General features: G+C 43.2%; 1 protein-coding gene across 1 annotated transcript in view; it reads right to left on the bottom strand.

The window, feature by feature from the left end:
• Positions 1 to 2,204: 2,204 nt before the first annotated feature.
• The window catches only part of erbb3a (erb-b2 receptor tyrosine kinase 3a), a 36,318-nt gene continuing 26,690 nt past the window's right edge, over positions 2,205 to 11,832 (bottom strand). The window contains exons 21-28 of the mRNA XM_060919469.1: positions 10,893 to 11,078; positions 8,514 to 8,751; positions 7,448 to 7,594; positions 6,051 to 6,148; positions 4,683 to 4,865; positions 4,444 to 4,503; positions 4,049 to 4,331; positions 2,205 to 3,891 (exon numbers count right to left, since the gene is read on the bottom strand). Coding sequence (XP_060775452.1) covers positions 3,083 to 3,891; positions 4,049 to 4,331; positions 4,444 to 4,503; positions 4,683 to 4,865; positions 6,051 to 6,148; positions 7,448 to 7,594; positions 8,514 to 8,751; positions 10,893 to 11,078 — 2,004 coding nt within the window. The 3' untranslated portion in view covers positions 2,205 to 3,082. The remainder of the gene's footprint in view (positions 3,892 to 4,048; positions 4,332 to 4,443; positions 4,504 to 4,682; positions 4,866 to 6,050; positions 6,149 to 7,447; positions 7,595 to 8,513; positions 8,752 to 10,892; positions 11,079 to 11,832) is intronic.

Raw genomic sequence — 11,832 nt, 5'->3', positions numbered from 1 at the left:
AATAGCCACCTAAGAATATTAGAAAAGCGCCCACTGTAATTTTTCTAACATTTTTTTTGGATGTTTGGGTCAGATCAGGGGCGTAGCTGGGGGTCCTGGAGTGCCCGTGACCCCCCCCCCCCCCCCCCCCCCCCCCCCTTTGTCAGACCATACATTTTTTCAATAGCTGCATAAGAATATTAGAAAAGCGGCCAGTGTAATTTTTCTAATTTTTTTTTTAAACTAGATTGTCACCTCAGCCTCATTAGGGTTTCTATAACTTTGTATGGATTTTCTGTGGTTTGGGCACAAAAACCCAGAGTTGCGCAAGCGCAACACGATCGCACTAGAAAGCCTGGTCAAGCTGCCAGTGTAGCTGCAGTCTTTTTAGTTGCGAATTATGAGTATTTCCTCGTGTTAATAATTTGCCATGTCAAAACAAGCGAAACTTTCCTCCTTCTTTCGACGTGAAGAGAGATAAGCAATGGAAGAATACACGATGGCAGAGCAATCGACATTGACAAGATCATTGACATCTTTGTCATTCGTTATCCATGACGCCTTTTACTTAGAAACATCTTGGCTGATGAGCAGTAAGACAACAAGAATAGAGTGATCTGCATTGGTTGACTAGGGTAAGATGTCGAGCCGCTATCCATATACTGCCAGATAAAGCTGATTTGGCCTAATCATTGTCTGACATCTCAACAGCTTGCAACATGAGATGAAAGAATGATGCAAAGACTGCATTATTTTCTCAAATGTATTCAATGTATTTTTTAATTTACAAACCTGTGGGTATGTACTCAGGCTGCCAGTCAGTGTGCTGCCCCCCGAAAATCCTAGCTATGCCCCTGCAGATGGCTGTGGATTTCCTAACGAGATTGTTTAATAAGATCCTAGAGAATGAGAAAATGTAGAAAGAGTGTGCTAGTCCCAATATACAAGAATAAGAGAGATGTACAGAGCTGCAGTAATTACAGAGGGATAAAATTGATGAGCCACACCATGAAGCTATGGGAGAGGGTATTGGAGGCGAGATTGCTACCTCTCTTCTCAATCTGTGAACAGCAGTATGGGTTTATGCCAAGGAAGAGCACATCGGATGCAATTTTTGCTTTAAGAATGTTAATGGAGAAGGCCAGAGAAAGCTACATTGTGTGTTTGTAGACCTGGAGAAGGCATACGATAGAGTGCCAAGAGATGAGTTATGGTATTGTATGAGGAAGTGTGGAGTGAATGAGAAGTATATCAGAGTGGTGCAAGACATGTATGAGAACAGTGAAACAGCAGTGAGGTGTGCAGTTGGAATGACTGAATGGTTCAAGGTGAAAGTGGGAATCCATCAAGGATCTGCTTTGAGTCCTTTCTTGTTTGCCATAGTGATGGATAGCTTGACGGACGAAGCGAGGCAAGGGTCACCATGGAACATGATGTTTGCGGATGATATTGTGATATGTGGTGAAAGTAGAAAGGAGGTTGAGTTGGGTTTGGAGAGATGGAGGGATGCATTGGAACGAAAAGGAATGAAGGTGAGCAGGAGCAAAACAGAATACATGTGCATCAATGAGAATGGGGATGAGAGTGTAGTGAAGATGCAAGTAGACGTAAAGAAAGTTGGTGAATTCAAGTACCTGGGGTCAACTGTGCAGGAAAATGGGGGCTGCGATAGTGAGGTGAGAAAGAGAGTGCAGGCAGGGTGGAGCAGTTGGAGAAGGATTTCGGGAGTCATTTGTGATAGGAAAGTCCCAGCAAAAGTGAAAGGTGATATGTATAAGACCGTAGTGAGATCAGCTGTGATGGATGGATTGGAGACCGTATCCTTAACGAAGAGACAGGAGGCAAAGTTGGAGGTGGCGGAGTTGAGGATGTTAAGGTTTGCGATGGGAGGTTGGACAGGATAAGGAACGAGCACATCAGAGGGACAGCACATGTGGAGAGCTTGGGAATTAAGCTAAGAGAGATGAGACTGAGATGGTATGGGCACATCCTGAGAAGAGATGCAGAGCATGTTGGAAGGAGAATGTTGAGGATGGAGCTGCCAGGCAAACAAAAATGAGGAAGGCCAAAGAGGAGATACATGGATGTGGTGAGAGAGGACATGAAAGTGGTTGGTGTGGTAGAGAAAGATGCAGAAGACAGGGAGCGACGGAGACGAAAGATCCGCTGTGGTGGCCCCTAATTGGGAGCAGCCAGAAGAAGATGTTACAAATAAATACAACACATTATTCAACAATATAACATTTATTTCATATATGATGAAGTAAAAACTGATTTCTGACAGACTGTACAGTATGTATAAAATGACATCACCACAAAGCATATTGTAATAAAAACACAATTACAGAAAGAAAATTAGTATCAAAAAGCATTCATCCCTGACTCACTGTTAAGTTTGTCATGTGATGCAATATGAGCTGCCATGGTGAAACTGAAGGAGACTGACTAAGCACCTGTAACAGACATAATCATTTAAAAAAAAAAAGAAGAAACAAAGAAAGAAAGAAACTATATACACAGAATCAATAGTTGCCTTCAGTTAAAAATAAAGACGGTTGAAAGCAAAAAATAAAGACTGCTTTGCATCCTGAGGTCGGTTGGCTGTTTTAATATTCACTGAGGTTCATACACACACACATACACACACACACATACATACACACACACGTATATGGTCAGTACATCCATCCATCCATTATCTGTAGCCGCTTTATCCTGTCCTACAGGGTCGCAGGCAAGCTGGAGCCTATCCCAGCTGACTATGGGCGAATGGTCAGTATACTAGCTGTAAAATTTCTTTTACTGGTACTGGAGTTCTTTGCTACATTTCAACAAAATATAAAAATAATTCAAAAGTATAGGAATGCGTGATAGTAATTTCAGAGGCTCTCTCATATGCTACTATACATATACACTATTATTTATTGCCAAGTTTGTTTTCGACAAGAATATTCTTAGTGCTTTACAAATTAGTACTTTTTCATAACTTTTGCTGATCGCTTTTATTTCTTTTTTTGTTCTTTATATGGAATGTTTCTGCTTGGTTCCATCCTAATTTCACTCTTGTATCCTATCAAATTTTATCAACTTCCTCCCATTTTATTTATGTTCGCACTGCCTTTGCTTTAGAAAACAGTCGACTGTGCCAGTAGTCAGGATTGTCGAAACACCTGTCTGCTCCGTCCTTGCCCTTTCCCATTCCTGCATGCGCTTTAACGTATGGCCTGACTCCATGACGGGGCTGCCCCTGGGTCTCCTCTTCTTCTCCTGCTTCCTGGAGGTTCTGGTATTCAGCTCCAGAGTTTCCCCCTGCAACCTGAGAGTCCATTTCTTCATATTCATACACCTCTGCCCCCCCCTCCATCGAGCCGTGAACCATGAGCGAGCGCCTCAACCTTGGCTGGCGGTTTGTATACTGATACTCTTCCTCTTCCCACTCGTCTTTCTCAAGAGATTTCTTAGAAGAAATATGGCTTCCTTGTCTTGGGAGGTCCGTTCTGGGATTAGTGTTTGGTGCCGTGACCCCTGCACCACTACGAATATCCATATATTCATACTGAAGTTCCTGGTTCAGGTTGGTTTCTGCATACTCTGCTTCGCTGAATGGAAGGTCAGCATTGCTACGACTTCTTTCATCCAAGGAGGACTGAGAGAGGCCTCCGCTGCTTTCGGTGCCTTCCATAGAAAACCTGTGATTGGCAGCTGGAGGTTTGTGTATACTGAAATTGCGGTTTGATAGCTGACAGCAGTTTTGGCTCTGGCCTGTGGTGTGTTTGAGGGGGATGTTTTGATTGTTCATGTATTCATATTCTTCCTCACCACAGTCAGGCTCCTCTAAAAGTTCACATGAATGACCCATCGATAACCTCCCATTAGACAATGTCACACGGGAAGGCACGGAACACATAGTGTCTAAAGAGAAAAGGATGGAAGATGTTGTAAGACTTATTATTATTATTATTATTATTATTATTATTATTATTATTATCCCTAACTGTGGTTATTAAATAATTGAAATGAATGGTGAGACGCAAAAACACAAATGCAAGACACAATTATTTTCACTCACCTTTATCTGAACTGTCACTTAGTCCTGGCAATACATATCCATTTTGGTCTTCCTCTCCCTCAGTACATGGAGACGGCGTGTCAGGAATGGGTGTGTCGGGAGGGCCTGATAGGCTGTCCCTCTGAGACATATAGGCACTGTCCTCCCGACGTTGCCCACCTCTTAGGGTGCCAGCCAACGGTGCGTCTTCATTCATTTCCAGTTCTACCAGGGTGCCATGCCCCTCAGAACTCTCAGAAATAGTGCGTGTAGAGTTGAGGCGTGAACGTGGTGGCCACACGGTCTGCAGCAAAACAAGGAACACTGTGTGTCATATACACTAACGTGAAGACAACATCATGCAAAGAACGCATTCATTTCATTCACGGTAGACACTATTCCACATTGAGACGTACCTGCATAGAGCCCTCTACACTTGGGGTCATTGGGAGGTAACCAGCAGGGGTGAGACTGGCCTACGTAAAATAAAACATGGTCATATTAGGAAATGTTAAAAGGACAGAAGCAAACTGATTTTGGTCACAGTAACTCGCATGTATTGAAACATCACTCAGGTCAGAATATGTCTGTTCATTCTTCCACCTTGCTGGCTGTTTAATTTTGTTTTTTTATATTTAACAAATGGGTTTCTCACCCTGTTGGTATCCACCCGCAATCTAGAAAGACTTCTTGATGGCGTAAGGTACACTGGAGGCGTGGTCATGCCATCTTCCAGTGCCTCATCCTCTTGGTCCTCCAGCCCCACACCCAGAATGTCCACTTGAGTGTTACGATAGTGTGGCTCGTCAGAGGCAGGATCAGGAGCAGTGCACCCTCCCTGTTAAAGTAGAATTTAAAAATGTAATAAGCCTGCTGTCATTGCTGTAGTTACATATGCATAAACATTTAAATGTCTATACTATCAGTGCGTTTACATGCACATCCAAATCGAGCTACTGTCGGTAATCGAGCTAAGGGTCCCAGCAGGGGTGCCAGAGAAATCCAATCCTGCATGCACACAAGGAAATCGAGCTATTGTGTGAGGTACATTGTGCACCCGAGCCACAGGTGGCGCTACACGCCCCATCCTGTTGGTACACTTCCGGTTGTCGTCATGAAGAAGAGCTATTCAAGAGTATAAACAAAGTTATCAGTTCCGTGTTCACAAGAAGAACGATGACGAGGACAGCAACATCGATATATATATATATATATATATATATATATTTTCGGGCGGCACGGTGGTGTAGTGGTTAGCGCTGTCGCCTCACAGCAAGAAGGTCCTGGGTTCGAGCCCCGGGGCCGGCGAGGGCCTTTCTGTGTGGAGTTTGCATGTTCTCCCCGTGTCCGCGTGGGTTTCCTCCGGGTGCTCCGGTTTCCCCCACAGTCCAAAGACATGCAGGTTAGGTTAACTGGTGGCTCTAAATTGAGCGTAGGTGTGAATGTGAGTGTGAATGGTTGTCTGTGTCTATGTGTCAGCCCTGTGATGACCTGGCGACTTGTCCAGGGTGTACCCCGCCTTTCGCCCGTAGTCAGCTGGGATAGGCTCCAGCTTGCCTGCGACCCTGTAGAAGGATAAAGCGGCTAGAGATGATGAGATGAGATATATATTTTCAACTCCTTAAGCTGAATGAGCATGAACTCTATCTCCTCATTGCTCCAGAAGTGCACGTTTCTACTACTGTTGTCATGCCGACCGAGGCTGTTGTGTTTCCCGCTTGTGGTCTCGTCACTCGTCACTTCCGGAAGAGGCAGTGCTGAAGTAAGTAGCTCGACTACGTAGCTCGATAGGGTTTACATGCACTAAGTAGCTCGGCTACAATCGCATAATCTAGGTCGCGAAACTCGATTACGAGAAATCCAGTTTGGTTCGATTTCAGCCGAGCTAAGGTGTTTCCATGGCATTTAGAATTTCGATTTCAGTTGAGCTATGGCAGAAATTCGATTTTCTCTATGTGCATGTAAACGCACTGACTGAAATCATTCATTTAAAGTATTCTGTTAGATTAATTTGATGCCTTACTTTGATGACAAGGTACCGGGGAGGGTCTCGAGCCATACGACTGAACTCATTCGCTAACTCTTTGAAACTTGGTCGAACGTTCTCATCAATCATCCAGCCTGCCAGGAGAATCAAATACATTAAGTTTTACAGTGATGTTTCATAATGAACATTAGAGTCAGTAAATAAAGCTCCACACAAAAACTTTCTGTAAATAATGGGAATATCCCTGACTAATCTATGAAAAAGAAATAAAAACAGCTTTATGCTGTTCAGAAACCATTGTGCATTGGTTTGCCAAGATGTTATGCATTAAGACAAATACAACAGCTGTGTTTATAGTTCATAACTACCACAAAAAATTTAAAGATCCTCATAGTTTTCTCTGGTTTCTCATTTATCAACTGCAGGTAAACGTCCCACCACTACAGTAGTTAAAAGAAAAAGCAGTTAAAATATAAAATATAATACAGTTTAAAATAATGTCTTTATTATATTTTCATTTAATTCACAGAAGTTGCGTTTTATTAAAATCATTGTGACGGTGTTTACAGTTATACCGTATTGGAGTTTTAACACAACCACTCCTGAAAATGCAGACACACAATTTTCTTAAAATACAGTCTAAATAAAATGTCATTATCTTGAATGTCATCTTGGCATTATGTTAAAAATTATTTTTAAGATGTTCACTCATTAATAAAATTATTTATTTTATAAACTGTACCAATTTTGAACCATCTGATTTGTATCTGGGTTTCTTGCTTAGTATGCACTGTTTTCTAGTTCATGATTTACATGGCCTCATGGTATAGATTTTCAAAAATCTGTCTTATGACTTGAGGTCGTAATATTGTCAGGTCTGTAACATAAGCGAGACAAGAAGAAACCTGGTCAAGGAAATCATGAACCTGGTCTATATGTTTGGCTTTTGTTACTGTGTGTAATGTTTTATATATTACGCTATAATATCACTTTAAGCAGGGGCGGCACAGTGGTGTAGTGGTTAGCGCTGTCGCCTCACAGCAAGAAGGTCCGGGTTCGAGCCCCGTGGCCGGCGAGGGCCTTTCTGTGTGGAGTTTGCGTGTTTTCCCCGTGTCCGCGTGGGTTTCCTCCGGGTGCTCCGGTTTCCCCCACAGTCCAAAGACATGCAGGTTAGGTTAACTGGTGACTCTAAATTGACCGTAGGTGTGAATGTGAGTGTGAATGGTTGTCTGTGTCTATGTGTCAGCCCTGTGATGACCTGGCGACTTATCCAGGGTGTACCCCGCCTTTCGCCCGTAGTCAGCTGGGATAGGCTCCAGCTTGCCTGCGACCCTGTAGGACAGGATAAAGCGGCTACAGATAATGAGATGAGTTCACTTTTAAGCACTCCTCTCTCTTATAGTCCCAGAATTTAAGTGATTGAAGCAACGTACATTTTACCATAACCATGTAGACCTCAATTGTGCAGATCTGAGGCTGAGACAGACGCTCGCCCTTCTGCAGCAGATCTGGAACTTCCTGTGGTTTCATTGCAGCATAAGGCTCTGCCCCATATGACATCATCTCCCAGACAGTTACACCTACACATGGGGGAAGATGGCAATAAATGGCCCATTAAACACACATTAGAGTTGCTTTCTGAGGCTACATCCACACGACAACGGCAACGAGATTTGACCATGGGCAATGGATCAGTAAAATATCAGGTACATATGGCAACGCAACGCTTGCTGAAAACGATGCAATACACATGCCACACCTCTACGTGCGCTGTAAGATGGTCCCATTGGAGACACCAGAACAATAGAAGAAGTAGACGCATGCGCATAAACCCCTTCTTCTGTAGCATCAGACACATAAAGTTTTGATTATTAATCAGTAGCGTAAAACGAAAGACGCGGAAAGAGGAATGAATGGGGGTAGATGGAAGCCGGTACGCCAACATTCTGATATCCTCCAGAATTCTTTAATGGTCTGGAATAAATTGAATGCTACACGTTGATGGATTACTTTGTTCTTCTACGCCCTTTTTGAGGAATGTATTGTCGGACTTAAACCAACATCTGAAGAGGTGAGATTGCTCCTTTTTTTCCCCTATTTTTGCTGGCGGGATTGTTTTTGTTTTTGGAAAGCAGTGAAAATATTTTGTAAGCGCGTTTCATGAACCAAGTTATAGGATTTGTTGACAACTCGCATCGAGTTCGTTACACTTCTACCCGGCGTGAAGCACTGACAGTCATGTGGTTGTGACGTCATCGTAAACAAATCCGTTCGACTCATCCAGACGACTTCGCAACGGCGCCGTTGCCAGATTTTTCCACTCTGGAACCCGTTCTCAAAAGATTTCGTTTTGGGGCACCCAAAACGCCGGTGCCGTGTGGATGCCAGGCCGAAACGATAAACAATTTTATCAGATTCACCTGAATCCGTTGCCGTGTGGACAGGGCCTGAATGTCTCTCTTGAACTGAACTCTTTTGAACACAAACGCACGTACTCACCATAGCTCCATACATCACTCTGATGTGTATATCTGCAGAACAAAATACTCTCAAGGGCCATCCATTTGATTGGTGTCTGGTTTGCCTTCACATCATAGAAACTTTTCTTGTTGTCTGGGTAAAACAGGTCAGCAATGCCATAGTCGGCAATTTGGACCACAAAGTCACTCTTGAGAAGGATGTTCCGGGCAGCTAGGTTCCTGTGGACAATCCTCTGCTCTTCAAGATAATACATACCCTGAGATAGAGAAGAAGCAGATGAGAGACAAAAAGATCCAGAGGAAAAGAGGCAGTGAGGGGAAAGACAGAACTGTCAGTTAAGTCTATTTGGATACAAAGACATAAAAAAAACTACTAGGTTGTCCACAATTAAGTTAAAATATACATATATTGTTGAATATATTTATTTATGACTTAAACTAGGGCGGCATGGTGGTGTAGTGGTTAGCGCTGTTGCCTCACAGCAAGAAGGTCCTGGGTTCGAGCCCCGTGGCCGGCGAGGGCCTTTCTGTGTGGAGTTTGCATGTTCTCCGCGTGGGTTTCCTCCGGGTGCTCCGGTTTCCCCCACAGTCCAAAGACATGCAGGTTAGGTTAACTGGTGACTCTAAATTGACCGTAGGTGTGAGTGTGAATGGTTGTCTGTGTCTGTCAGCCCTGTGATGACCTGGCAACTTGTCCAGGGTGTACCCCGCCTTTCGCCTGTAGTCAGCTGGGATAGGCTCCAGCTTGCCTGCGACCCTGTAGAACAGGATAAAGTGGCAAGAGATGATGAGATTTAAAATATTTTAATGAATGATGTACTTATTATTATTATTATTATTATTATTGATCCAGAGATGCCTGCGCTGGCTAGGCCACGTCAGCCGCATGGACGACGACCGCATCCCAAAGGACGTGCTGTATGGTGAGCTGGCCACAGGCTCCAGACCCACAGGACGACCTGCACTACGCTATAAGGACTTGTGCAAGCGCGGCCTGAGGGCAGGCGGCTTCAACCCTGTAGACGGTGGCCTCAGACCGCGCCGGCTGGCGGTCCACCACCAAGGCCGTCGGTGGTGAAGCCGAGGAAAGGAGAGGGACCCGATGGGGGGAGAGGAGGCTCCGACGACAGCGGAGACTGCTGACGGCATTAACAGACACCCGACTAAGCAACTTCACCTGCAGCAACTGTAGCAGACCGTGCGGCTCACGCATCGGCCTATACAGTCTAGGTGCTGCAACTCGACAATTGATGGATGACCCCTGGCGCAGATCACCATGATCTTTTGAGATCGAAGGAGCCAACAACTATTATTATTATTATTATTATTATTATTATACCACAGCCATTTTGAATTTTCAAATCTGATCAGTCAGAAGGTTTTGATTAATTTTCTGTAGGAACCCGGCAATAGTGCTGGCTGCAATTTATATCACAGGTTTATATTATTGCACCTGTTGCGCTTCATCTAACTATAATAATAAACTGATTTTTAAAAAAAAAGTACAATCTTTGACATGGTGTAGCTTTCTGCGAGGATACATTTATTCAACCTTTATGAAAGCGTCTCCATTGTCAGCACTTTATAATGCTCAGTAGGTTTTCTGGGGTGGATTTTTTTTTCCCTGATTAACTTCCAGGGAGAGAGAAGAAGGGAGGCTGGGAAGGGAATGAATGTTTACAACTGCAACAACAAAAAAAGATAACAGGTGCTGACATTTTTTCTGGATGTTCCACAACACTGAATTTAACTTATAACCTGATAAACCAGACATATTGGTCTTAAATGAGTACAAATCTCTTGGTAAACTGCTGTGGTATAAATCCCTTTTGGACATACTGTGTATAATTGCACACATGAAGTCCCATAGCATTTTTCCTTGTGTCTGAAGGGGATAAGAAGAATAAACCATTTTAGGAAGTGATATTATAGGAAAATAATTCATATAATGTCAGTTCCTATTACGACCGCGAGTTGGCCTAATGGTTAGTGTGTCCGCCTCTCGAGTGGGAGATCGCGAGTCCTACTCATGGTCGGGTCATACCAAAGACCATCATAAAAATGGTACCTACTACTGTCTGGCAAGGCATGCTGCAATACAGATGTGAGTGGGGAAGTCAAACTTTCGCCATTACCAGAGGACTAGCCCTCCACTGTAACCCCAGCTGTATAGGTGAGAGGCTGAAGACTATCGAAACAGAGATTGGCGCTGTACCCATATGCCTTAAAGAGTTAATTAGTACTGGGACAGGAGACTGCCTGGGAAGACCAGACTCTGGTGTGAGTTTGACTTTTGATTGAGTTCCTATTACAGCACATTCCTTATTCATTAAATAATACTTTACTACATGCATTAAATATATACCCATACAGAAATGCAAACACACAGATAGCTCACCTTGGCAATCTGCACACACCAATTGAGCAGCCTCTGTGGGTTCAGATTGTCCTTCCGCTGCCTGATATGTCCCAGTAAAGATCCCTGTGGCATGTACTGAGTGACCAGCTCCAAAGAGGAACCTGGACAGATGCCTAAGAGCCTTACAATGTAGGGGTGGTCCAAACTGCCCATTGCCAACATGTGCTACGAGACACAAGAAATGGCTGTTTGACTGACTGATTTCGAAGGATCTGAAGAGTCTATACCATATCTGTATGTAGCTTAATGATTATTTCAGAATATTTCAGGATAGACAGTCCCCTTTGAAAGTATTGGAAAGGCAAGGCCAATTATTTTGTTATACACTCAAGACATTTGGGTTTGAGATCAAAAGATAGATCAGAATTTATACTTTAATTTTCTGATATTTATGTCTAGATGTGTTAAACAACACGACAACTTTGGAGGCAGACCACCCAATTTTTAAGTGAGCAAAAGTATAGGAACAGATAGACTTAAAGTTAATTAAAGTAAATAACACTTAATATTTGGTTACATATCCCTTGCTTGCAATAACTGCATCAAGCCAGAGACCCACAGAATGACTTGGCTAGTCTAAAACTTTCCAATTTCAGGACATTCTAGAATGTCCAACTTTAAAATGGCTTGCTTTTCTCCCATAGACAGCTCTCTGGTCATCATGTTGGTTTATCTTTTTGAATATTAAATGCAATCTTCACAGGTGAAACCAAGGGCTCAAACCAAGAGTAGATATTCAAGCTATTAAATGTTTAAACAATCAGTCTAACAGGGCGCACCTGTGTACTAAGAAATATCTGTCAGTTCCATGTTCCAATACTTTTGACTACTCAAAAATATTGGTGGGTTCAAAAGGTGCCAAGTTTTAGGTTGTGTAACACATCCAGATGTAAATACAGTATCAGGAAATGAAAGCTGA

This window comes from Neoarius graeffei, chromosome 4 (assembly GCF_027579695.1).
Source record: "Neoarius graeffei isolate fNeoGra1 chromosome 4, fNeoGra1.pri, whole genome shotgun sequence".
In the NCBI taxonomy this organism is placed as follows: Eukaryota; Metazoa; Chordata; class Actinopteri; order Siluriformes; family Ariidae; genus Neoarius; species Neoarius graeffei.
Note: the sequence above shows the minus strand (reverse complement) of the source record. Positions and strands in the feature narration are given on the sequence as shown.